Source organism: Nanorana parkeri, unplaced genomic scaffold (genome assembly GCF_000935625.1).
Source record: "Nanorana parkeri isolate BGI_ZX_2015 unplaced genomic scaffold, ASM93562v1 scaffold66, whole genome shotgun sequence".
Classification (NCBI taxonomy): Eukaryota; Metazoa; Chordata; class Amphibia; order Anura; family Dicroglossidae; genus Nanorana; species Nanorana parkeri.
Window position 1 is genome coordinate 130,607 of NW_017306334.1, and position 26,497 is coordinate 157,103.

Genomic DNA, 26,497 nt, shown 5'->3' on the forward strand with positions numbered 1-26,497 from the left:
ATGAAGCGTTAGGCGTCACAAGGTTTTATATCCCTGCTCTGAACAAACCGTGACAAGAATAAGATAATCCTGAAGGCTTTTGTATGACGTTTGAAGCTATTATTACAGTCATCCATGATGTACTTTAGTGGTTATTTGGCCCAAATGTAACAAATTACATAATAGGTATCTAGTGAATAACTTTCTGAAGTAACTGGACCCTAAATTGACTAAAAAGGCAGGTGGAAAGAAATGAAGTTTCAGACCAAAATGCATTTGCATCTATCTAGTCGTCACAAACCCTAAGAGAGACATGCGAAGTAAAATACATATCAAATCTTACATCAGACTGGCTCACATTATAACATTAAGAATAAATATGAATACAAAATATAAAATACATGGTATTTCTGCAGATTTACACAAAACCCGACTGCTAGGAGGATACATAAACTTAAGAGAGTACAAAATTAACAATAGAAAAATGGCACTTTAGATTTTTTTTTTCTACCTGTACATATTTTGTGCAGTTTCAATTCATAACACTGGATAGTGATTCAAAAAAGGAAGTGGGATACAAAAAACAAACATAATACAGCATTGACGGGAAGAGACAAGCAGTGGTTTCCTGAGGAGATACACAAGGGATTTGATGGATTGTGTGAGAAAACTACAGATTTCAAGAGGAAACCAAGGCAAGCAGCTGATCCATGATTGTAAAGTGTTTCTACTACAGATCATCACCTTGCAGCTATACAAACATGCATTGATTGATATGCTGACACCATGAAATTATATTACATATTTTGTCATCTTCTCAGTGACTTCTGAATGTACACATTTTGTAAGGTCACATACTGTATTTTTTTGTACCAATGTCAAAAAAAGGATAGCTTAAAACAAAGCGGTTTCTTAATCAGCAGTTCATCTACATTGGATAAAAAAAAGAATAAAAAAAGAAAAAGTATGTGCAAATTGAAGTTCACTAGCAGCAACCAGATTCCAGCTATTATTTATCTTGTGCAGGATAAAAATGAAGCAGTAAATCTGAATGGTCGCTCTAGGTAACACTTCTTCCCTTCCTTTCTCTATTCCTTTTTATATGAACTCCAATTACCGAGGACAGATTTGTGTAAAGGAGAACTCCCGCCCAATGACAAAATGCAGCAATTATTATACATTTTGCAAATTCACTAGAGTGGTTTTTGTATACAAGAAAATACATAATAGTCCAAATAATAATAGGAAATATAGTCCATAGGCAGCTATTACACATTGGAGTTCAAGCCTACAGCAGTCCCTCCCAGTAGAAGAAGCCTGCATACCTGATATACACCGAACCATCACTGCATGGGCACTGCTGCAGCTTACAATAAAGACATTTCTAAGCTACATAACCTGATGTCATGCATTATTCTTGACAGGAGTTCTCCTTCAACCATAGCTTACATATGTGATTGCTTACTGACCGTTGAATCGATCAATGTTGAATTTCATTTGGCTGCTTACTAGCGGTCACCTGAAACTACATCTATATTGGTCAATTTATTTCACTGTGTATTATTGTAGAAAATGTTTCAAAGCTATATTTGTATACAAGATAACAATATTTCAATCAGGATTACACAGCTATAATGACCAGGTCAACTAGACCTCTTACTTTTCTTTGTACTGACAGTGCTGCAGTTTTTGTAATACCAATTTAGCCAGCTGCTCAGAAACTGGATAATGCTGCACAGTGTTTGTCACATGTAGGGAAGACAATGGGAAGAGTACACTGCCTTGATGCTTTCTCACCGGTGTTCTGCATGGTTCTAAGCATCACTGCCATGGACACATGTCTCACGGTCTGTGATGGGAACCTGGAAAAAAAGAGTAGAAAGAGGAGATGTTGATTTTAACATGAGACTGAAAAAAGGCTCTAAAATATATCATTGACAATCTGCTAGTCAGTCCCCCTCATATCATCAATTTGTAATTTGTCACTAACCATAGCTGATCGCCACAACAACCTCCTGGTCACAGCAATAGAGCTCATTGCATACTACAGTTTAGTTTTTCTGATTATAGGCACAAATGTGACTGTCAGCACTGGGATTATTTTGCTTTATCAATCTGGGAGTAGTAGATTATGAACCTAATACTCTTGTTGTGAGAATGATGAATGCAGAATGATTAAAAAAATGCAGGCCATGCAATGCCCTGATTACTACTAACATTGCCACATTAAAGAAAACCAGTTGTTTTAAATATAACAGCAAGCTGTTCCAGAATGTAACAACCTTTTAGCCTCAGAATTTGCAGCCATTTACATCTTATTAACTGAAGCCGGTTTCAGAAAGGGCTAAATTACATATATATATATACACATACACACAAAAAAAGCAGGCAGGACAGAGTTAAAAAAGTCATTGGGGTTAATCAGGGGTTGAAAAGTTTAAACTTTTTTATTTAACGTTTGCTGTATCTGAAATTACAGAAAAGATTATAGGAATAGCCAGCTATCTGCATTTACCAGCAGCAACTAGTTATAATGTTAAACAGTCAATGACATATCCATCAATGATTCCTCTGGCATAATGCACATGCAACGATCACTATTTTGAGACTGGCTTGTGATTATCATGCTGTTGTGCCAAATATATGATAAGTGCTTCAGGCAGTTAAAGCTGTTTAATGTGCAGGAATATTTTAATTTCTCTGTAAGTGGAGCCACAAAAGACTGAATGATCAGACATATTGCCCCTTGTGGTGCTGTCAAGATCATACAGGGATTACATCCGATCCCAGGATGCAACAGCCTTGTACAGGGATGGACAGACCTCATCAGATAGCATGTTTGGAGATGTAGCAGTATACTTAGAGTTATTGTTTGGGGCAGAAATGAGGAGACTCAGCTTAGCCAAAGCTGTAAAATTCAAGATCATTTTCTAATACATACCTTTATGAGAGGACTGAGACTTTGAACTGGGACGGGGTGAGCTGTGGGAGTTACGATTTGTGTAATCATTACTTTGATCTTCATTGTAATCTTCATCTGGAGGGGGAGGGAGAGGCCTGTTCGACAAGAAATACAACATGCATTATTTTAGGGCTTACACAATACCAATACACAAATATACTATTGTAATAACCTAGAATCCAGAGTTGACAAATTAAAGTGCATACTGTTAATTGCATAAGATAACAAATAATGTTTAAAAGGGATTTTCCACCTTCCCCAAAAAAGTAGAAAACGCCTATGTATCCACACAGATGATGATTTGTTACCAATTTGTTACTGACTTCCACCTCGGACATTAGCGGTTTCAAGTGCAGAGAAAACTCAAGTTTTGAGACTGCTACAATTCAGAGCAACTTGGGATCTAATTAGCACAACAGAACTGCCAATAAGAAAACAACTCACAGCATTGATTGTTCCATTATAATAACAAAAGATAATTCAGTGCTGCAGGGCACTGTGCCTATCAGTAGCAGCCTGTAAACATACACAGCCCGGCAGATACTGAGTGATGTTTTACCATTATGAATGAACGATTGGAGCCGCCGGGGTCAGTGCCATTTATGATAAAGCCCCGCAAGCACTGCCTATTCAATCATCATAGTAAAAGATCACTCAGTGCTGCGGGGCTGCGTGATAGAACTACTGGGGCCATGCATTTACAAGCAGCTACAGATATACAGATCACACAGCCTGTGGGCTTTGTGTCTAAATGGCAGTGCTGGTCTCCAGAATACCCCCTACTGCCAAAAACCAGCGCTAAATCTCCAAATTTTGGCTTGCTAACAGAGTGGTTGGACAGTACTGGGTAAACGATCTGTCCATGCTGCTTAGCAATGGCAGGATGGATATGAACAAGACCAAGTGTGATATGGTGCTCTCTCTTAAAAAGTGCTAGAGTTGTCCTCTCTGTCCAAAATGTCCTCAAAAGACCTATTGTCAAAGGTATCAACTCTGTCACATAAAACATTGCTAAGTATCTGGCTACTATCCTTTCACCCTTAGCTGGCAAAACGGTACAACATATTCAGAATTTGACAACAAGGTACATAAAATAAAATTTGAGCCAGAAGGGACATTGGTGTCCTAGGATGCTGCATGCCTTTTACTTGTATATCAACTGCAGAGGCAATTGAGACTGCAAGGAAATGTCTGAAATTAGTTAGGACTCTTGATATTAGAACAGAACTCAAGCCAGGCCACGTTTGTCCCTTGCTGGACCTTTGTCTCAACACCATTTCTTTCAAGTACTCGATTAACTTCTACATACAAAAACCAGGCTGTGCTATGGGATCACCTGTATCTCCTATTGTAGCGAACCTGTGTATGGAAGATGTAGAGAAGAGAGCCTTGAACTCTTTCATGGGAATAACACAAGTTAATGTATGTGAATGACACATTGATGATTAAAACATTGTAAACGTAATCTTTCATCCCTACAAACTAATTTCCAAAAAATTAAGTTTACATGGGAAAAAGCACAGAATGGCAAATTTCCTTTTTTGGACTGTGTGTTACATGTCAAGGGGGGCGACTTGTTCAAAAAGGTCTTCAGAAAACCAACCCACGCCGAGCAGTATCTGCTATTTGACTCACACCACCCACTGGACCACAAACTGGGGGTTGTCAGAACTCTGCAACATCAGGCTAAGATGGTAGTAACAAAACACAACGTCTAAAAGAACACAGACATCTCAGGGGTGCTTTGAAAGTTTGTGGCTACCCAGGGTAGGCTTTCATTAAAACATCCACAAGGTAGATGCAACCTCCTACAGTTACTTATGGCTCTGCAAGGTTAATGAGATAAAAGATATTGAGGATCTTACCCTTGCTCTTCACAATAAAGAGGAACAGTTTAAGAAAACTTGGTTCTACTGGCATAAATTCAACTTCACCTCAGAATCATTTTCCCTCTCGTCTAACCCAGCCCCCTAGTGCTCATTACTGGCCTGCAGTTAGCCTTCATAATGTCACTAGTGATTCTCCTCGGCTCTCGGGTTGTGCAGTGCTATTCCCCTTGGTCTACCATGACTTTTCCTCTCTAATGAACCCTCTTTCTCCTCCTCACTAGTCCTGCTCTTATGTGTTATTTTATTTTCTCCCTACTTTGTTTACTAGGGGTAACCCTAGACCCTGCTCAGATTATGTTTCGGACATTGGTGTAATTTTGATATGTAAAACCCTTTACCCTTTTTCTTTCCTGTACTCCCTGTGGAAATTAAAAAATGCCTAATAAAACATTTGCCAAAAGGAAAAACAAAAATATCCACAAGGTCAAGCAAAAACACAGAACCATCAAACAAAAGGGGAGAAGCAGAACACATGGAGTAAGATAGCCATGCAGTATATAGCTGGAGTGTTGGAAAAACCCAAAAGAATCTTTAAAAAGGAGAACTATGGGGTTAGGGCTTTTCCCCATAGTTCTCCTAAGGGTAACGGGAGGACACAAACTAGCGTCCTCCCGTCAACCTAAGCTCAGTATACCGCGAGCTACAGCTTGCGGTATACTGAGACGCCGCAGCTGAAACGGATCCCGACATTTATGTCTGGATCCGCCCAGCTGCGTGAGTGACAGCTGGCTCTGCCTAACTAGAGGCAGAGCCAGCTGTACCCGCCCCCTCCAGTCTGTCCTGCCAGTCAGCGCTGCAGGATCGGAGCCATGACAGGATCGAGAAGTGAGCGAACGCCGGTATGTGTTCGGTGACTTCCCGATCTACTGAGCCGACCTGTGACAGTCTCATTCGGCTAGAACTATGAGGATAAGTGAAAAGCACTCGCCTCATAGTTCTCCTTTAACACATTGCATCCTGTATCTTTCAAACCTAGCAATACACTGAGACAGATGTTTTTACATCAAAAAAGGCTCAATGCCAAAACTCAAGCAAAGTAATTTAGTATACTGTATGAAGTGCAGTGTAGTGAGGATGCAAAGACCTGCACACTGGGGAGACAAAAACAACCTCTCAACAAAGGAATGGCCCAACATAGGAGGGCAAATTCTAAAAGTCAAGTAAAAAACATACATTCTTTTGAGGACAGTGATGTGCGCATTTTTGACAGAGAGAACAACTGGTTTGCAAGAAGCGTGAAAGAGGCCATCTACAACAAACTGGAACAACAATTTAGGTGGGGGCCTTCATCCTCATCTGTCTAAACACGTACATTGCATTTTAACATCTCTACCCCTGATTTTACAGCAATTCACACCTTCAGCCATTGTAAATTGAAGGATTACCACATATGGATTAAGGTGACTGTGGAAATTAGGAGGATATAGATGCTGTGGTACATTCCTGACATGCTCATTACTGGCCTGCAGTTAGCCTTCATAATGTCACTAGTGATTCTCCTCGGCTCTCGGGTTGTGCAGTGCTATTCCCCTTGGTCTACCATGACTTTTCCTCTCTAATGAACCCTCTTTCTCCTCCTCACTAGTCCTGCTCTTATGTGTTATTTTATTTTCTCCCTACTTTGTTTACTAGGGGTAACCCTAGACCCTGCTCAGATTATGTTTCGGACATTGGTGTAATTTTGATATGTAAAACCCTTTACCCTTTTTCTTTCCTGTACTCCCTGTGGAAATTAAAAAATGCCTAATAAAACATTTGCCAAAAGGAAAAACAAAAATATCCACAAGGTCAAGCAAAAACACAGAACCATCAAACAAAAGGGGAGAAGCAGAACACATGGAGTAAGATAGCCATGCAGTATATAGCTGGAGTGTTGGAAAAACCCAAAAGAATCTTTAAAAAGGAGAACTATGGGGTTAGGGCTTTTCCCCATAGTTCTCCTAAGGGTAACGGGAGGACACAAACTAGCGTCCTCCCGTCAACCTAAGCTCAGTATACCGCGAGCTACAGCTTGCGGTATACTGAGACGCCGCAGCTGAAACGGATCCCGACATTTATGTCTGGATCCGCCCAGCTGCGTGAGTGACAGCTGGCTCTGCCTAACTAGAGGCAGAGCCAGCTGTACCCGCCCCCTCCAGTCTGTCCTGCCAGTCAGCGCTGCAGGATCGGAGCCATGACAGGATCGAGAAGTGAGCGAACGCCGGTATGTGTTCGGTGACTTCCCGATCTACTGAGCCGACCTGTGACAGTCTCATTCGGCTAGAACTATGAGGATAAGTGAAAAGCACTCGCCTCATAGTTCTCCTTTAACACATTGCATCCTGTATCTTTCAAACCTAGCAATACACTGAGACAGATGTTTTTACATCAAAAAAGGCTCAATGCCAAAACTCAAGCAAAGTAATTTAGTATACTGTATGAAGTGCAGTGTAGTGAGGATGCAAAGACCTGCACACTGGGGAGACAAAAACAACCTCTCAACAAAGGAATGGCCCAACATAGGAGGGCAAATTCTAAAAGTCAAGTAAAAAACATACATTCTTTTGAGGACAGTGATGTGCGCATTTTTGACAGAGAGAACAACTGGTTTGCAAGAAGCGTGAAAGAGGCCATCTACAACAAACTGGAACAACAATTTAGGTGGGGGCCTTCATCCTCATCTGTCTAAACACGTACATTGCATTTTAACATCTCTACCCCTGATTTTACAGCAATTCACACCTTCAGCCATTGTAAATTGAAGGATTACCACATATGGATTAAGGTGACTGTGGAAATTAGGAGGATATAGATGCTGTGGTACATTCCTGACACGTATAAAGCACTGAGAAATTGGCTTGGATAAGATATGAAACATCTTTACCATGACAGTAGGTGTCCAGTTGTATGAGACCATACCATAACTATACCATGACCTGTATAAATGAGAACCTTTGCATATGTATCTGTGGATGAACACTCTTCGCACCTATGGACAACAATACAGAACACCTCCCCTCTCCATAACATGGGAGGGAAGTCTCCTGTAGTTCACAAACTGAACTGGGAACAATACTAGCTGATAACATTCAGCAAATTCAAAGAGCACAAGAAGTTATTCGCACACAAGAATTCTGGCAGAATCAACATGTACTTTTCCACTTATTAACCAGGTATACCAAAATGCTTTCCATGGTATATTTCACAGACAGAAAGGGAGCAAAGAAGAGAAGTTCATTGTTAGGGTTTACAAACACAGAAGCATATTTTCAAGTGTTTACGTCTTGGCGGCAACATGGAAGATGACGTTACCCTTTCCATCACCTTTACATTTAAATTTTTAAAAGCAAATTTAAACCCCCAAACAAAAGTATTAAAGTGACATTAAACCCTCAGATTTTTTAACATAAAATACTGTAATGTGTGCTTTACTGTAATCCATGGTGGTTTCCCTTCTCTTTGCTACTCTTCCTTTCAAATCTGTATCTGTTCTCATGCTGGGCAGAACTTCTGTTTTGCAGCAGACTGCCATGTCTCAGGAATGGATACACAGTGTCTGTGTATAGATTTGTATAGGCTTGTAACCTGAGCAAGCACTACAGGGAGAGGCCCTGAGCTGAAAAGGGAAGTTCTCCCCAAGCATGAGAAGACATAAGGATTTAAAAGGAAGAGCAGCAAAGAGAAGGGAAACTACCATGGATTACAGTAAGGCACACATTACAGTATTGGTTTATGTTAAAAAAATCTGAGGGTTTAATGTCACTTTAATAGATTGTAGCCAACAGTCACACGATGCACTGGCTGCATTCGTTTTCTTTTTTCAGGATTCTTCTCCCGTATTTTCACTTGATGATCCAGTGAATAACACTTTCAGTCCTAGAGTGCCTACAATAATTCACCCAATTGCATCTATAGAGAGCCACGATTGTCACCCAGGCTGGACTCCCCATCTCCATTAATAGTACAAAAGGAATAGAGCTGCAGCTAACGATTATTTTCAAAATCGATTAGTTAGACGATTATTACGTTCGATTAATCGGTTAAAAAATAAAACGCATTTTAAAAAATGGCTCCAGTGATGGGACTACTGGTTTGTATTGAGATTGCAGTCCATCACAGGAGCAACCTTGGAGCGGTGGAAGTAAAAAAAGAAAAAAAAAAAAAGTGTGGTGTGCAATATAGTGAAATGAAAAGTTTAAAATTATACAGCAATTAATGCAGAATGGCATCGGCTATAGAGGACAATGAGGTGGGGAGAAGGTGTGGCACGCAGCATGTGTGGAGCCGTGAACAGGGCCAACCAATCCGAAGCCGATTAATCGATGATTGAAAAAGTTGACAACTTTTTCAAGCCGCGCCAAGGCACCTCTGCAAAGTGTGGTCCTAACTCTATTAAAAAGGAATATACAATTGTTTGTGCTTTCAGTTCAGCTCACAGGAAGTGAGAAGGGCACAATCAAAAAGGTATTCAAGTTCTTCTTGAAAATGGTATTAGCCTGAAAAAGGAAAACTAATGTAGCCACTACATCTAAGGTCTGAGATGCTTCAATATACTACATTTTTGTTCTTTGTTTTAGATATCTCTTAAGATTGCCAGTTGATAGTTGACAGAAAACTGCACTTCTTTGTAATAGTACATGTCTATTAGTTCTATACAGCACACAATCCAAACAACATAAAATGATGTCCCCTTGCCTGTATGGTTTGTCACTTTTGGAGCGCTGATAATCATCCTTTGACCGTGGTCGAACATGTTCATGTGTACTTAGCTGAAACAAAAAGTATGTCATGATTGCAACCAAAAGGACCATTTTAAATACGAGTTTATACATATGCATGTAAGGGTTACACAGTATTGATAGGAATACAGGACTTTTGTACATACAATCCTTTTCTTGGTGTTCACAAGGGGACACAGGGTTAATTATGAGACAAGAGGGTTATACTGCTGCCTGCAAGAAATTGGACACTAACAACAAAGCAACATTGGCAGACATGGCCCATGCTGGCTGTTGCCTTTAGTGACGGTCCTCCAGGTATACTACAAATGAAGCAGAGCAAGTACAGGAGTTAGTACCTTGGTGAATACCTGAAGTGCAGTGGACACACTGAAGGGAAGGGCAAAAAACTGGTAATGATGGCACGGGATGAAGATTAGCCACCCGAGGGACAAGAGAAAGAGGATGGAAAGCATACCTCAGGGAAAAATCCCAAGTTTGAGATAAGGCATCTACTCCCCTGGAGTCCCTTTCTATCGAAAGAGGGAAGAAGGTGGGCACCTTCCTATTTGCTCTTTTCGCAAATAGGTATACCTCTGGTATACCCCATCTGCTGATAATCACATCTGAATGAAGCTCCCATTCACCCTGATAGACAGGCCTGTAACTCAGATAATCTGCTACCACATTGGACACCCTCCTTATGTGGACTGCAGAAATGGAGAGCATGTTTTATACTGCCCAAAGAAGAATGTCCTTTGCTCGGAATACCTAACACTTTGTCTTCTGTCAGAATAAATCTTTTGTGCTACTGAATCTATCAGATAACTAGAAATACTCACTAAACTCAGAATCCACCCAAGAGTCTCTAATATAAAAACACAAAAAGAATCCCCAGCACACCTGCCAGCTGGCCTGCAACAATACAAGTTTCCCTGTCAACAGTATGCGTTAAAAGCAGAGGTTGCACAAACCTTTGGCCAAAAATATGTAGAAGCCACACCGCCGCGCCAAGGCACCTCTGCAAAGTGTGGTCCTAACTCTATTCATGAGTCTCCATGTTGGAGCATATTAATGCAGATGTACCTGGAGGTAGCCTACTCCTCCTCTCCTTTTCTGTTCTTTTTGTGTTTTGTATTGTTGTAAGCCTTCCCATGTGCACCCTGCCACCAAGGCTGGTTATACATTTATGCGGTTACCATTCCTTTCTAGTTTCAATATTCTCTACTGTCTCCCTGACCTCCACTTCTGTGGAGACAATAGAAGAATATCGTCCAAGTAGGGGATCACTGAGATTCTCTGATGGTGTAAGATAAGCTATCACCTCTGCCAAAACATTTGCAAAGATTCTTAGGGCAACTTCAAGAACAAAAGGCAAGGCTCTGAACTGATAATAAAGAACCCCCTTCTTTGAATACAAAATCTTTGGAACTTCTGATGTTCCAAACAAATGGGCACATTCAGATAGGCGTCGTTCAAGTCCAGGGTGATCATGAACACATTCCTTTGGAGAAGTCTCTGATTCGAACAAATGCGTTCCATCCTGAATCTTTTGGCCACCAGGAATCTGTTAAATTTTTTCAGGTTCAAGATCATTTTGAACTTGCCCACCAGCTTTGGCACCAAAGATCACAATCTAAAATGAGGGACAAGGAGGATGGGAGGGGTTTTTAAACTCTCCCGATTGTGTTTTCTGTAGATGAGAGAGCCAGTCATCTCTCAGGTTGCTGTCCTGGAAGATGACTGGGGAAAACTGTAAATCAGCCAAGTTGCCTGCTGCAACAAAAACATCTAAAAAAGGTAAGAAACAGTTTTTTTAAAAAATCCATTATGCTGCATAAATAGGAACATATAAAAAACACATAGAGGGGTTTCCCCCAACTTGATTGCAAAAGTGTAAATACACTTTAAATTTAACATGGTTGCAGACAATTTCTCAGTAAATAGCGCAAAGGGGGGTCACACTTTGGGGAACTCTAGCAGGGGGCATTTTTCCAGGCTGTTAGCGCAGGCAGGCACGCTACCAGCATCCACAGAGCCAATAATGGATTAGGAGCCAGCAGGGCCTACAGGACTGCTCCCTCTGTGTTTACGATCAGCCATACTGCCAAGTTCAAATGTGCAGGCCCCACAAGGGGTACTGACAGACCAACTACAGGGGTTGTGGAGGTTATCTGGCCATCTGTGCCTCTCAAAGGGCAGCAGGGAGCACCCTAATGATGGTCATGTGAGGATTGTGGTGATGGTGATGCTTAGGATAGGGTGAGAAAGCTGAGAGTGTGGACACATAAGAAGTGGCATGCACATGCGCAGTGGGGCTCACACAGACTCAGCACAGCAGGTGCCGGGCGCCAAGTTCATAATGGACCACGCAGAATCAGAAGAGTGTACACCAGATGGCAAATTCCACCAGAGGCCTGTGTCTGTAAAATAGTCCTGGCTGGAGTTCTGTTGCTGGCCCCTGCTGAGGCACAACCAGATCTAATGCGTCTCCCTTTCTTTAACTAACTTATAAAATCTAGGGATTTTCTTTAAGGTTTACACTCACCTCCTGATCATCTGACCTTTTCCGACCTTTAGTTTTCTTATAAGATTTTTCCTCTTTTTCCATTAACCAACGGGCTATTTCCTGGGGGAAAAAAAGTATTTTACTATGTAAACTGTCAACATCCAAATAATACATGAACAACAAGCAAAAGAAGCATTTAGTACAAATACAGTACATGGATTAAAGTTGAACTCCAGGAAAACAGCTAAATAGACAGATAATAGATTTTCTCTGTTTTAGAACACAACACTATTTTACCTCCACTCTTGGTTCAGTGACTGGACATAAATATGTATATTTTATACCAGTCTGGAGTTCTGCTTCAATATAGCACAGCACATTCCAACATCAAGTGCGTGCGCACACACACAAAAAAAAAATGTATGCCCCAGAGTAAGGGTTTATGTAACATGTATATAAATGCTCTATATGTGGGTATTTAGGATATATGATACTGAGAACTAAAAAAAGATAATACAGAATCATATTTTTCTTAACACAAGGCCATTCTATTTGTTTTTCTGTTTGAAAATGTGAATTCTTACTTCATCTTGTGCCATTTGTGCAGCTTTGTAATCCACAGTGTTGACCTGAAAGAAAATTAAACAAAGAGGTTTAAATTTAGCTCAAGAGGAACCAAACAGCAATATGCCACAAGCAAACACTATAGATCATATTTTTCTGCTGTGTCAGCTAAGACAATCTAATTAAATCGGAAAAACTGGATTGTAAGAACATAAATGAAATAAAAATTGATTCTCTTGAATAAATGCAGGGGCTCTAAGTAAGCATAGCTTTTACAACAATCATGAGTCAAGTAATAGCTAAATACTAAACAGGATGTAATTCTGGGGATCATTTAGATCTCCGAGTACCTGCAAACAGCCAAACGATGCCTCATGGTAACATATGGTAATGGTCACACAATGGTAACATAATGATAGGGTGATGAATAAACCCCTTTTGGGTGTGAAACACATCCAGCAATTGTTGACCCCCACATCACAACTGCATCCTTTAGTGATGTGAAGATCATCAGGAAGAACCACTGAACACAGCGTGGGACCAGGATTTTGACAGTAGTTTTAAAAGCGCTCGGTAGTGCTGGCAGCAAGGAGGAGAAGTATTTAATCTTCTTTTACAGGGCGAATTGTGTGGCCAGTCTTATTTATCTGACTGGGTCCAATAAATAAAAAGACAGTAGACTTGTTAGTAAACCCACGTAAAGTCCATGAACCCATCGCACTCAGAAACCGCAGTTTCCAAACAAATAAGGGTGGGTGCTTCAGTAGTCGATGGCGGGCGACCGTAGTAGATATCAAGTAGAATATGAAGAGACACCGGTACTCTTAATAGTAAATCAAATACGTCTGTTTATTGACGTATGAGTAGCATAGTGTGATGCAACATTTCGGCGTCACACAGGATCCCCTTCATCAGGCAGAACAAGTAAACCCCACACACTTAACTAGCCTCAGTAATGAAAAGCAGGCATCTTCCCTTACCTGTGTGCACCTTAGCAGAGATTAACTCCAGCAGCCCTAAATCCAAGGTGCAATATGTAATATGCAATTCTTGAATTTCATTATTAGGTTGAAAACTAGTTAAAAGGTTCCGGATTCATACTTTAGGGTGTTTTGTTTACCGACAGGTATACATTAAAAGTTGATCAAAATAATAGGATTTTGGTACTCACCGTAAAATCCTTTTCTCTCCGTTCATTGAAGGACACAGGGAACAGATCGGAGATCATGTACTGTAGGGACGTCACAGAGCAGTACCAAAAAAAAGGGGTGGGCCAACAATACCGTGACCCTGCGAAGATGCGGCAACAGATACAGTGGATGGAACGCGTAAATCAGACCGTAGCAATCCCACGGCACCACCAGGGCGTCCACCGCATCAATAAGGGCGGTCCCCGACTCGTCTTCACTACCAGACTCCGCCTGAGAGGAGTCCCCCTGGTCATGCTGCGCGGCCGCAGCAGAAATTTCCCCCTCTTCCTCAGAATCCCTAGAAAGGACCGATGAGGGGGCCGGCAAAGCGCGCTTCCGTGGGGGGCGCTGCGACAGCACGCGCTCCATACGGGACACAAAACTGTCCATGGTGGAGGAAAAAGCCTCAAGGATAACAATGCGCCAGCGGACCCCCCCAAAGACACCAAGGGAGACAGGGAGAGGGGCGCAGAAGCACAGGCTGCGCAAAGGGGGGATGTGGGAGAGGTCCCTGAAGAGAGGCCGCAGAGCACTGCGGTCAGTTTGTCCCCACATTCCATGTCCCCTGCAAAAAATATGCCACCAGAACCCCAGGCAAGGAAGGAGACCCCAGCAGGGACCGCCCCCGGCCGTAGGCAACCATGACCCGACTGTGCTGTGACTGGGCGGCTGAGACCCCCAGTCATATGCACCCCCCTGGGACGAACCCACAGGCCACCCCGCCGGAGCGGGGCTGTTGCAGCCGACCCACCGCAGCGGGCCTGCATACGCTCGCTGGTCATCCAGGGGAGACTCCAAGGATCCGAGACATCCAGCCTGTCGCCCGGACAACACTTGCTAGAAGAATCTTCTGAAAAAATCAGGAAGAAACAGGTAAGAATACAGAGAAAAAATTCTTAGCTCCTTACTCCTGATGCTAGGCAAAAAACTGGAGACTTGTCAGCAGGTGGGGGGTTTGGCCACCGGCAGGGGCCGCCCTTAGGCTGTAATTGGTCTTTAGTTTTTTTGTGCCTAGCGTCCTTCTCCTGGAGGTGGCGATATTACCCTACAATACATGATCTCCGATCTGTTCCCTGTGTCCTTCAATGAACGGGAGAGAAAACACATTACTTTATAACTACTTTCTGAAGTATGTTACATCTATACAGAAATAGGTAAGAAGTTGTTCAGAAAACAGTGGTCAAATTTTTAAACTGCAAAACAGAAATAAAGTTAGTTCACCTTCAGCTCTTCTTCCTGAAGCCTTCTAGCAATCTCAGCATCATCTTCATCACGGATTCTTCCACCTACGCAAAGTTTTCCTTGAGGACCATCTCGGTGTCCTTTTGGCCTATTACCTATGTTCGAAGTATACAATTATTAAAATAGTCACAGAAGTCCAATTTTTTAGTGATAGTTTTACCCTGTACCATATTAAATGTTATGGGCTGTGGAGTTAATGTTTATCTCAATTAACCCTGTTTGTACTTTGCTGGCAGATCTACTTATTTAGCTGTAAACTAGATTTGAATGCCGTCTGCCCCAACAAAGGGGGGAAAGGTCTCAATGTTTAGGCAGTGAATTTTTACAGTAATGCATTTTATCTCATTCTGTCCCCAATGATTGTTCAGAAGAGCTTGCAGTCCCGTGTAACTCCTACTCCAAACAAAACACTAGAAAATATAATTTTTTTTTTTTTTTGTATATGATATGTGAATGGGAACACGGAAACATAGTAGGAATTTCTCAAATTTGAAAAATCAATTTCTTAGCACGATGATAATTAACACATTTGGTGGATATATGTTCATAAATGTGTTCATAAACAAGTATAATATGTGAGTTGTAATAAGCTGCTTTGTAAGTTAAAGAGCAAACAGCAACAAGTCCTTAATCAGTTTTTGACCAATTTCAAATAGTGGAATTAGCTGCTGCGAGTTGTAGCACTAGATCACTGTTTTTTTTTTCTGCTCCACTAAATATGCCAAAAGTGCATTACTCGCCCCAAAGGATTTCAGTGGGCTTGCAGTCCCAATCTTTGTACATATTAGTGTTCGTACTGAATAGACTCATGGTGCAGGGTAAAGCTATACTAACAGTACACAAGGCAAAATATCAAATACAGGGCTCATGCAAGATAAATCAAATCTCAAAGATCAAGAGAAAGCAAAACAGAAGCAAAGGCAAAAATATAAAAGCACAATTAGAAATTAATATAACCTGCAAAACAAACAATGATTTAAAAATATTATTTCTAAAGATTTGGCTTGTAAGAAAAGTTGATCAGATGTTTGTTTAATGATGTGATTACTTAAATACCACCACTGCCACCACCACCACCACAATCCTCACCACAATGCTGGAAGCTCAGTTATACCTCCATCTGGTGTCTGCCTTTCATTGTTAGGAGAAGGTGTTCTCCGTCTGTGTCTTTCATTTTCATTATCACTCTGAGCTCTCTTTCTGTGCCTTTTATGTTCGTATTCACCCTCCGCTCCTTTTCTGTGTCTGTCATGTTCGTATTCACCCTCCGCTCCTTTTCTGTGTCTGTCATGTTTGTATTCACCCTCCACTCCTTTTCTGTGCCCTTTATGTTCGTATTCACCTTCTGATCCTTTTCTTTGCCTGTCCTGTTCGTATTCACCTTCTGATCCTTTTCTTTGCCTGTCCTGTTCGTATTCACCCTCCGCTCCTTTTCTGTGTCTGTCATGTTCGTATTCACCCTCCGCTCCTTTTCTGTGTCTGTCATGTTTGTATTCACCTTCTGATCCTTTTCTTTGCCTGTCATGTTTGTATTCACCTTCTGATCCTTTTCTTTGCCTGTCCTGTTCGTATTCACCCTCCGCTCCTTTTCTTTGCCTGTCATGTTTGAATTCCCCGTCAGCTCTCCTTCTGGGTCTTTCATGTTCATATTCACTCTCAGTACCTCTTCTGTCAGATCGGGAATCGGGACTATTCCGATGGCTTCTAACATCAGTATTGTCTGTACTGAGTAAGTCATGACTATGACACCTCCTTCTTGGCGAATTTTCACTGGCATATGCTCTATTGGGCTTCTTATCATCATGCTGCTGGTGTCTACCTGTTTTTGGTGGTGGAGGCCTTTCAGGTTTATCTTTTTTGGCAGATGTCCTAATGAGGTTGTCTTCAAATCTATGAAGATCAGGGTTGTTTTCTTCCTGAACAGTCCGAGGCTCTGCTGATCTTCCCCGTTTACGTTGATCATCATAGTGGAGAGGCTGCTTAGATTTTGGGTGACCTCCCTCCTTTCTGGTTCGTTCAAGTCTTTCATTTCTATGGCGTCTGTCATATTCAGATACGTGCTCCTTATGTCTACCCCTATGATGTCCTAAGCAATGGAGTAGCATCATAAAAAAAGAATAGGAAAGGAGTTTAAAATATTTGTCTTAACATACTCCTCCTCTCTTCCCCTATTTCCTTTTAATGCTTTTCTGTAAAGGATAGGGCAAGTTACAAAATAACATTTTTGCGCTAGTTCCTAACTAGCTTGTTCCTAACTAGCTTGTTCCTCTTGGAAAATGAAAACATGGAATATTTTTAAATCAAACCTTTTTAAAATTATTTTTTATTTTACTTTACGGTTAGGGACTTTGGGGGTCTAAACAGTCCCCTGATATTTACCTTGTAAAATAGAAAAAGAGATTGAGGACACAGAGTCCTCAATCTCTTTTTCTGCAGCCCATGTTATGAATGAACAGGAACCCTCTATACTGAGTGCTCCTGTGGATTCATAAACTGTGGAAATAGTATTAAAGTTATTATGTCCACAATCATGAATGAACAGGAAGTGATGTATAGTACTTCCTGTTCACTCATAACTGGGGACACAGTAAGCATACTATGTCCTCAGTTATTTACAAACACTCAGCGATCAGTCCTGATCTTTGAGTGCTTGTAACCCTCTCTCCATCCTGGCTCACCTGTCACAGAATGCCGAGCAGGGCTGTGCAGGAGGAGAACTCAGTCTCCTGTGGCAGCCGATTCCTTCCTGCACCACCCCACTTGGCCTTCTGAAAACTTCACACTGGGCGCCGTCAGCTGGATCCTCTGTGTCCCCTTGGACACCCGCTGCCTCTGCCGACACAGGCGGGGGAGAGCAGTCAGCATCAGAGGGGAAAAAGGCCGGCGTCCAGCTGGGAAGAGAGAAGCTAGGGCTTTTCCCTCCATATGTTTGGCCGTTATGGTACTGTCATCATTTTGCCCATAGTGCCATTTTCGTCTGAAATTTTGGTGCATCCTTAGTTAGGACATACAGAATTTACATTTTACATTACCTAAAGAAATAAAGGCATATCTATCTAGACACTTCAGTATTTGTACACCAATATGCAGTGTGTGAACTATCAACATTTTACAGTTCAGTATCTGTTTGCAGCGTGGTTACGGGTGCAGCCGTCAGTGTGGACACAACCCTGGAATAATTAACATGACTTTCAAATGCAATACAACATATTTAGCAGGCAACTACAGCTACTCGGCAGCAAATAAATGTAAAATAAAAACAGCAATAAAAATCAGTGGGGTCCGTTGCAGAAATCTTCAAAACACGCTAAACATTTTTGACCTACTAAAAAGTACTATAGGAAATCACTTTTGAAAGGAGAAAAGAAAATGGTAAACCAGAAGTAGAACTCAGGGGCATTACTGGTACTCAAGAGAATATTCTGAGAAGGGAAATTATTGCTTTTATTTTTGGCCATAAGTGATAAAAGATCTGCAAAAGTGGTGTTGTAATAGAATTAGGTCATCAAGTTTAAATTCATGAGTAAACAGCATAGGCAGGTCAAGTAACTGACACACAAAACAGCTGTTAAAACTGTTAATAAATATTAGAGCTAAATTTATAAAAACCCTAACCTTTCCCAATACAAAATGCAAGAAAATGGAATGACCTTATGTGGTAAATGAGGTAAAACAATATTCCATTTGAATTGCTTTAAGATCCAAATGGATTGGTTGGATTGGATTGCTGTTTGCCATAGAAAACAATATTATTATGAACCTGTTTTCTTTCATTTCCTGAAGCCCAGCATATTCTTCATTGTACTTCAAGGTCAAAAAGAATAATAAAATCTCTAATGAAACTTTCTTGAGAAGCTGGAAGTCCTCTACGCACATGAGTGGTTGCGTCATCAAATTCCAAGCACCACATGATTTCCCCTTACTGAGAATCGGCAAAAGAGCTGGCAAAGCAAGTATAACTTGGTCAGGGAGTATTGGGGGGAGGGGGACATTTTCATAAAGACACTGTCACTTTGTCCTGAATGGGCAAAGAAAGTGTCTCTTCAAAAAGGACTACATTGTGTACGGTGTTAGTTTACTGCTGACTCCTATTAAGCCCAGTGGAGTATTTTGGTTTTGGGCTGCCCTAGGCAAGACAAAAAACTCGGGCACCCCCCTTAATCTACATTTGCCCCATCCATGCCTTTTAAGACACACCCCTTCATCTGTAAACACCACCCCTGCTTTATGCTCTACCTTTTCCCCTTATTGCTCCACCTCTTCTTTTCTGTACATTAAAAGTGGGTAACTAGTGCCTATACCTTTGTTGGAAGCATTTTGTGTAACCTGTCAGAAGCTGGATACAGCGCGCACGCTGTATCCAGCTTCTGACAGTTAGCGCTATTACTGTAGCAGGGAAGCCACTGCGCATTTTGTTTATCCTGTCAGAAGCTGAATACAGCGAGCACCTGTTTAAAATATTAATAGCGCGCGCGCGCTGTATCACTTCTGCCAGCGTCGGAGAGAGGAGGCTGATCGCTGGTGGATTCGCGCAAGGATAACTTTTTCTCCCTTAATGGCATGAGAGTTTCTGCCTCACTGGTTTGGGGGCAGAGTTTCTTTTAGGGCCTGTTCACATGAGATCAGGTCCTGATCAGGTGCTGATCAGCAGACGTGGAGCTGCTGATGCAGTGCGTTTTCGGTCCGGATGCTAACAGTTAATTTTTTGTCAACGTTGATGACATAATAAGTGGAGCAAGAATACACTTTTTTCTTTTTTTTTCCCCCTTAGCTGCATTGCGTTGCGTTTCCGTTCTCGTTGCGTTTCGTGCGCGTTTCCGGACCGGACAAAATGTGACATGCAGTATTTTTTCTGTCGTAAGCTGAACGGACTGCGCACGTGAGAACTGGAGCCCATAAAACACATAGGGATACATTGGGATGCATTTTGAGTGCAGCAGTGTACGGAGCCGGTCAGCACACAAAACGGACGTCGTGTGAACAGGCCCTTAGAGATGCACGGATACCATTTTTTCAAGACCGAGTACTGATACTTTTCCTCAAGTACTTGCCGATACCAAATGACCGATAGCTTTTTTTTTTTTTAGTGTCATGTAACAGTTTTTCTAAAGCAATACAGACTAATGATTGTATGACAGTGGTCGAGCCCCAAGGCCCAGTCGCAGCTGCAACCCTGGTAGTTCTGCCACTGACTACAAATCCCAGCAATATATTATACAGCAATGCAGAATTCCATCAGCTATAGAGCACTACAAACCCCAGCACTACATTATGCAGCGGCTGTGTGGGGTCTGATCAGGGCTGTGCGGGGTCTCAACGGGGCTGTGCAGACGGTGGGGTTCCCCAGGAAGGAGGAGGAGAGAAGTATTACAGTCACCGTAAACAGGGGCAAGCATGGGTCCTTACAGCAGCCGAATATATTAAAAAATGTAAAGGCCGGTATGTTTTTAGTTTCAGCGCATTTTCACGAGTAATTGTACTCATGGAAATGCCCAGTATCTGTGCATCCCTAGTGGCTTTTGCCTCCCCTGGAAAGTGCAGCCAATGGCAAATGCCTTTCGGTAGATACACCTCTGATTAAGCACATCTACAAATCATGTGCTGTGTAATCCTGTATGTTACATTGATCTCAATATAGGTAATTCCTAGCCTTTGGAACTCACATTAGTCCACACCCACCACTTTGAGTAAAATCAACATGCTTACTGGTCCTAGCAGGTCCATCTTTAATAGAGTTAAAATCCAACTGAACCCTCAGTGCAAGTCAGCTAAATACATTTTTGCTGCAAGAAGAAAAAAGAAGAAGAAGAAAAAAAAAAAAAAAGAAAAGAAAAAAAGAAGAAGAAGAAAAAGAAGAAGAAGAAGAAGAAGAAGTGTTCAATAGCTTAACGGTCGTTTTCTTTCTAAAATCAGCCACAGTCTGAGTGGGAAGCCTGTCCTCCGCCATCATTCTACAGAGTGCAACCCCTGCTTTTTATGTGAAAGCTGTGGTCTCTACACGCAACCCTACTTAGTCAGACCTATAACTCAGTCCTAGAGCTCTAGTTCAGACCTCTTCAAAAGAGACCACTTCTTCACCATACAGAGCAAGGGTCCCACAAAAAAGCATGATGTGAAAGGAGGACAGGTTGTGGCTCATTTTTAAAGAAAAATAAATGGAAGACTGAAGTGCATTTATTCAATTTAAACTGAAAGCTCAGTTAGGCTTTAACTGTTTAACTAATCCACTCCACTCTGTCAACTATTAAGACAGGCAAGGTGATGCTATGATGCAACAATTTTAGCCATTACGGACAATGTCAAACAAACCCAAAAGTGACCATCCTCATCAATTGGAGTCAAATACTGGGACTGCACAACATTTACAACCAGAAGCACAATGTAAATTTAACTGCTCAATGTTCTCCAATGAACATAAAACATCCTTATGAGATACAAGGATGCAGTTTGCCAGTCAGAAAATTATACCTCTCTTTTCTTTCTCCAAATGAATTGAACGTAAGAAAGTTAGATGCAAGGCAAGCCTAATGAATATTTCAGATAAGGCACTCCAAAACTATTTTTCCAATTTTTGAAGGCGCATATATAACGGGTCTGTCATTCTTGTTCTTGCTGCACTATTTATTGAGCTAATGAACTGGAACAAACATTGGGTGACGACACTTGGTATGCACATGCTTGGTCAAGGTAAGTGACTGACCAGCCAGTAAACAAAGGATAAGTGTAACAGCCATAGAGCTTGAATTATGAGTAATGGAAGCTCCAATATTTCAATCCTATTCCTTTAAAGTTCAAAGGGAGTAGATTAGGTTTAGGTAACGCCAAGAGATAGCTCTAAGTTTAACCCCTTCGTGACTGACGACGTACAGTGTACGTCGCCAGCATCAGGGCTGTTTAAACAGACTCCCGGCGACTTTTGCCGCCGGGACTCTGTTTAAACTTGTAGAGCCGACTGTCGGCTTTACAGATGTGGAGGGACAGGTTACATAACAGGGGGGACATATTTGCACATTTGTTTTTGGCACTGAAAACTACATGCCAAAAACCTATTGCATCAGGATTCCAGCACTGAAATCTCACCCAAAAACAAGTCTACCAATCTCGCTTGTGCCATCTGCTTGAATGCACTTGCTAAAAAGGGAAAGATCATCTTGTTGCAAAGATCCACAAAAGAATACAAATGTAATGTTTTCTATCTCAGATGATTAAAAGGACAGTCTATTGCGTCTATAACTTTTCGAAATAAACCAAGATTTTGCACACAACACTATATACCTCCATGGTCAGGATAATACGGCTCTTCAGCGGCATGTGGAGGGTAATGCTTCTTTTTCCTTTTTTCTTCTCTCTCCTGCAATAATCGTGCAATGTCCTATTAATGTAAAAATAAAGAAACATAAAAGGTTTACCAAACATAACACACATCATAGCAAGATTCAAATAATTTAAAAAAAGAAACTTCACCCAACTGGGTGCTACAAACTTGTTTTTAAATAAAGCAAAACAGTGTAAATATTTAACACCACAATGGCTGCTATGAACTACTAAAAATTATATGGCATATTACAATATCAAACATTTTAGTTGTCTGTCTACTGGATTTATACTCTGTAGTGTGGAAGAACTGAAGTGACCGCCGTGTACACACAGTTCCTGAATGAAAGCGAGCCCTCCTTTATAGTTCAGTAATCACATTAGCGTTCTTGCTGATGCCAGCTGAACGCGAGCTGACAAGCCAATCTGTTCCTGCACTCAGAGAACACTGTATGTAGAAGACATGGTTAGAAGGGAATAAAGGATGAATAAAACCTAATGGTCTGACTCCAAGGGAAATAGCAGGTGCGGTTTGAATAGGTTATGAAGTCATTTCCTAATGGCAAGACAGTAATCTAATGAAATTATAGGCATATGGCACACCGCCCAGACTCCCATACGATAGGAGATGCCAGAGAGTGTGCAAGACCTAACAAACAGAAAAAGTTACAGTAAGGAAACAATAGATTAAAACATCTTACTGCTCTTTAAGATGCAAATCACATCTACACTCACATTTTACAGACACACTGTAAAACAACCCAATATGTCAAAAAGTAAAGAACACCTTTATAGCTTTGTTTAGCTCCTTTAACCCCCCCCCCCACCCCCCGTGGTAATGAAGACGTTCATGACCAGATAAAATTTTGACGTTTTGGTATGCAGTGGTTTACTAAACCATAACTTAGTAAATGCTTTGCAAATCATTTGCACATATGGGGCCCTTATCAGGCAATTTTTTTTTAAAAATATCCTGAATATATATTTTTTTATAGTAAGCATAATAATTTACAAAAATGTGAATAAGCACAGTTTTAGTTTGTTTTGATGTGTAACATAATTTGTATAATGAACACTTTCACTGCTGACGGCTATTAGCGCCATCATTGAGGAGTTTGTTTACATTTTTCCTCCCGACTTTCTTGTAGAAGTGATTCAGATGGGTGTAAAGACGCTCGATCACTTTTACATGATGAGGAAAGTATAGCCCACACCTCCACCCGTCCCCATGTGTCCTGGGTTCACCTGCCCCTTCTGAATGCCTTGGACCTCCACGGTGGGTGAGGATGGAGAGAGGCGAAAGATCAGGTGAACATCCTATGCTGATCTCTCCTGTGAAGAACTCAACAATAAATACTTGGCTCTGAGCAATTCTGGCATCAAAGCTGTCAAACCCCACTCACTTCGGTCTGTGCTCGATCAACTTCAACAGAGTGCAGAGGTGACAGAGGTTTAATGGACCCTTGATGTTTCCTTAAAGAAAACCTGTCACCTGCAATATGTTATCACACAGGGGGATCACCATCCCCTTGTGATAGCTATAAAAAAAACTGTATTAAATTTTTTTTTTTTTAAATGTTTAGTTAACCAGTTGACATCCGCGGTGTTAAACCCCCTTCCCATCCAGGCCATTTTTCAGTATTCAGCAACTCCACGCTCCGATCCGCCAGCTCTGACTGGCGGAACGGACGTGGGAGGGTACAGCTGGCTCTGCCTCTAGATAGGCAGAGCCAGCTGTCACTCACGCAGCTGGGCGGATCTCGACATCGATGTCGGGATCCGCTCCGGCGTCTCAGTATACCGCGAGCTGTAGCTTGCAGTATACTGAGCTTAGGGTAACGGGAGGACGCTAGTTTGTGTCCTCCCGTTACCCTAAGGAGAACTATGGGGAAAAACACTGACCCCATAGTTCTCCTTTAAAGCTAGTAGGTATCGCCGTGTACTCCAGGGTTACAGCAATAGTTCTAGGGCTGTCATTCACTGTTAAATCTAAATTAATGACCTGCGAAGGCTTTTAAAGCATTACCTATGAAACATTTTGAGTAATGTTGTTTTTCACCATTTCACAGGCAGGTACAGTTTTGGTATCTGTTTACTCAATGCAACCTCACCTTTTAAAATTTACCAAAACGTTGGGTATTATGTTGTGTTTGTGTGCACTACAAATTATTTTGAGCTTATTTTTTTCTGAAAACACAGATAGACAAATTTGACCATAAAATGATTTTTCTACCTCTGAAAGTTGCTTGAATGTTTGATAGGTGATTATGTACACACATTTCAGCACTTTGGGGCCAGATACATAAAAAATGAAAATCAAATGCTTGCTATGGATTTTTACCACATTGCTCTAAATCATACTTAAAGCAGTACTTTTACCAGTTAACAGAACAGTCTACTTCCTGATATTGTAGAATTGCATCCCCACCCTGTGCCTGTGAGAAATCCTGCGAATCTGTACTGGCCTAAAGACCGCAATTGTAGCTTTGCTCTCTGCTAATTGGAGAGCTCTAGCTCGGACTCAACTGGGGGTATGTTGGACCTCTGCAGTGAGATTACCACTTTTGAACACAGAGCAGGGAGATTTCTCTCCAGCATACTAGAAGGGGGCAGGCTTTTACTCATACTGTGGTTGCTTTATGAAGAAAATGAATTGTAAGACTTTGTACTCTTTTTATTTTGAGCCACCTAGAGTTTATTTAGCTGATAAAAACTGAAAAAGTTTAATTGGGCTTTATTGCAGCATGTTAAAAATATGCGTTGCAGAAAAACTCCAACACAATACAAATGTCAAAGAAAGGATACATGCATTTTTTTTTTTAACATTGATCCTTTCCACCTAAGCACACTAAATATTACTTATACTTCTCTACAACAACGTTGTCTGGAGATCTTCACTGTTTAGTTGTCCCAGTGCCACAGAGACCCAGGCTGAAAATGTGCTGCAGTCTGACTGGAAGAGGAACAGGCTTCTGACTGAAATAAATGGAGAGTGTGGTGTGCACACACCGGTACAGCACATAGGAATTCAGAAGATTTGCACAGCACCAGGCAGAGTGCACAGTAAGCATTTCCCAATAATACATACACACACACTGGTTCCTGTGTGTATGTACTGTATGTATGCATGCATGCATGCATGCATGTGGAATGTTTGTTCGAACTGGGCCAGTTGTATTTCCGAAAGGAGGAAGGGCATATGCTGGGCTGAAACTGTTGCAACATTTTGAGGTGTATTTTGAGTGCTGCACCCCATTGGACTTTTATATAATACATATATGGATAAATGCACACGTCAGTTTTACATTCCCTTAAACTTTTATGGGAATGCTAAACCCATCAATATAGTGTACACACACACACACACACACACACACACACACACACACACACGGTGCAGAAGGTAGTAGACCAGCTTGCCCCTGGTTTCACATATATGCGGCCACTTTTTTGGGCAAACCCACAGGCAGACATATGCGTGTAACTATACTGAATGTTTAAATCACAAATGATGTGCATACATATAATATCAGCAGGGTGTTTGCCAACAAACAGTTCCTTTACATTATCTATTTAAAGCAAATGCTAGAGCCAGCGTTTATTGGAAGTGGAGAAACCTTATTACTACTTCTCGCTGAGCGTGTACTTTAAGTTCAGACCAGATCTGAAAATTTTCTGCTCCTGGCAACAATCCTGGAAAGAATAATGCCTTAGGGCACATAACGTCAATGATGTATTACAGCGAGATGGCCATGAGGATGCCAAAAACCTGCTGTAATATAGAAGGATTGCGGGATACCAGATAGGGCAATGCTTCAATTTAATGGTTGCCAGTTATAAAAAAAAAAAATCGAACTGGGGATTGTCTTCAAAGTCTCAATGTGGCAGCAAGTTTCTACTGTCTGGGCAGATTTATGTCATCAGGCATCGGTTGGCAGCCATCTCCGCAATCGCACATTTTCCTTTTTTCCACTGAAAATGTTAAATGCTGTATGTATGCATGCAGCATGACACTCAATGGGAAATTTTGTAGGAGAAACACATACGAGCAAAAAATGAAGCATGCAATTTATAAGTTTGCATAGGTTCAGCTGAAAAAAAAATGTATATACAATTTATTACATGAAGAGCCACAGTCCTTATGATACTGT

General features: G+C 41.4%; 1 protein-coding gene across 1 annotated transcript in view; it reads right to left on the reverse strand.

The window, feature by feature from the left end:
- Positions 1 to 1,645: 1,645 nt before the first annotated feature.
- The window catches only part of CCDC50 (coiled-coil domain containing 50), a 55,143-nt gene continuing 30,291 nt past the window's right edge, over positions 1,646 to 26,497 (reverse strand). Inside the window, exons 5-11 of the mRNA XM_018576397.1 lie at positions 22,308 to 22,404; positions 15,012 to 15,127; positions 12,621 to 12,665; positions 12,076 to 12,156; positions 9,505 to 9,578; positions 2,921 to 3,036; positions 1,646 to 1,841 (exon numbers count right to left, since the gene is read on the reverse strand). Coding sequence (XP_018431899.1) covers positions 1,822 to 1,841; positions 2,921 to 3,036; positions 9,505 to 9,578; positions 12,076 to 12,156; positions 12,621 to 12,665; positions 15,012 to 15,127; positions 22,308 to 22,404 — 549 coding nt within the window. The 3' untranslated portion in view covers positions 1,646 to 1,821. The remainder of the gene's footprint in view (positions 1,842 to 2,920; positions 3,037 to 9,504; positions 9,579 to 12,075; positions 12,157 to 12,620; positions 12,666 to 15,011; positions 15,128 to 22,307; positions 22,405 to 26,497) is intronic.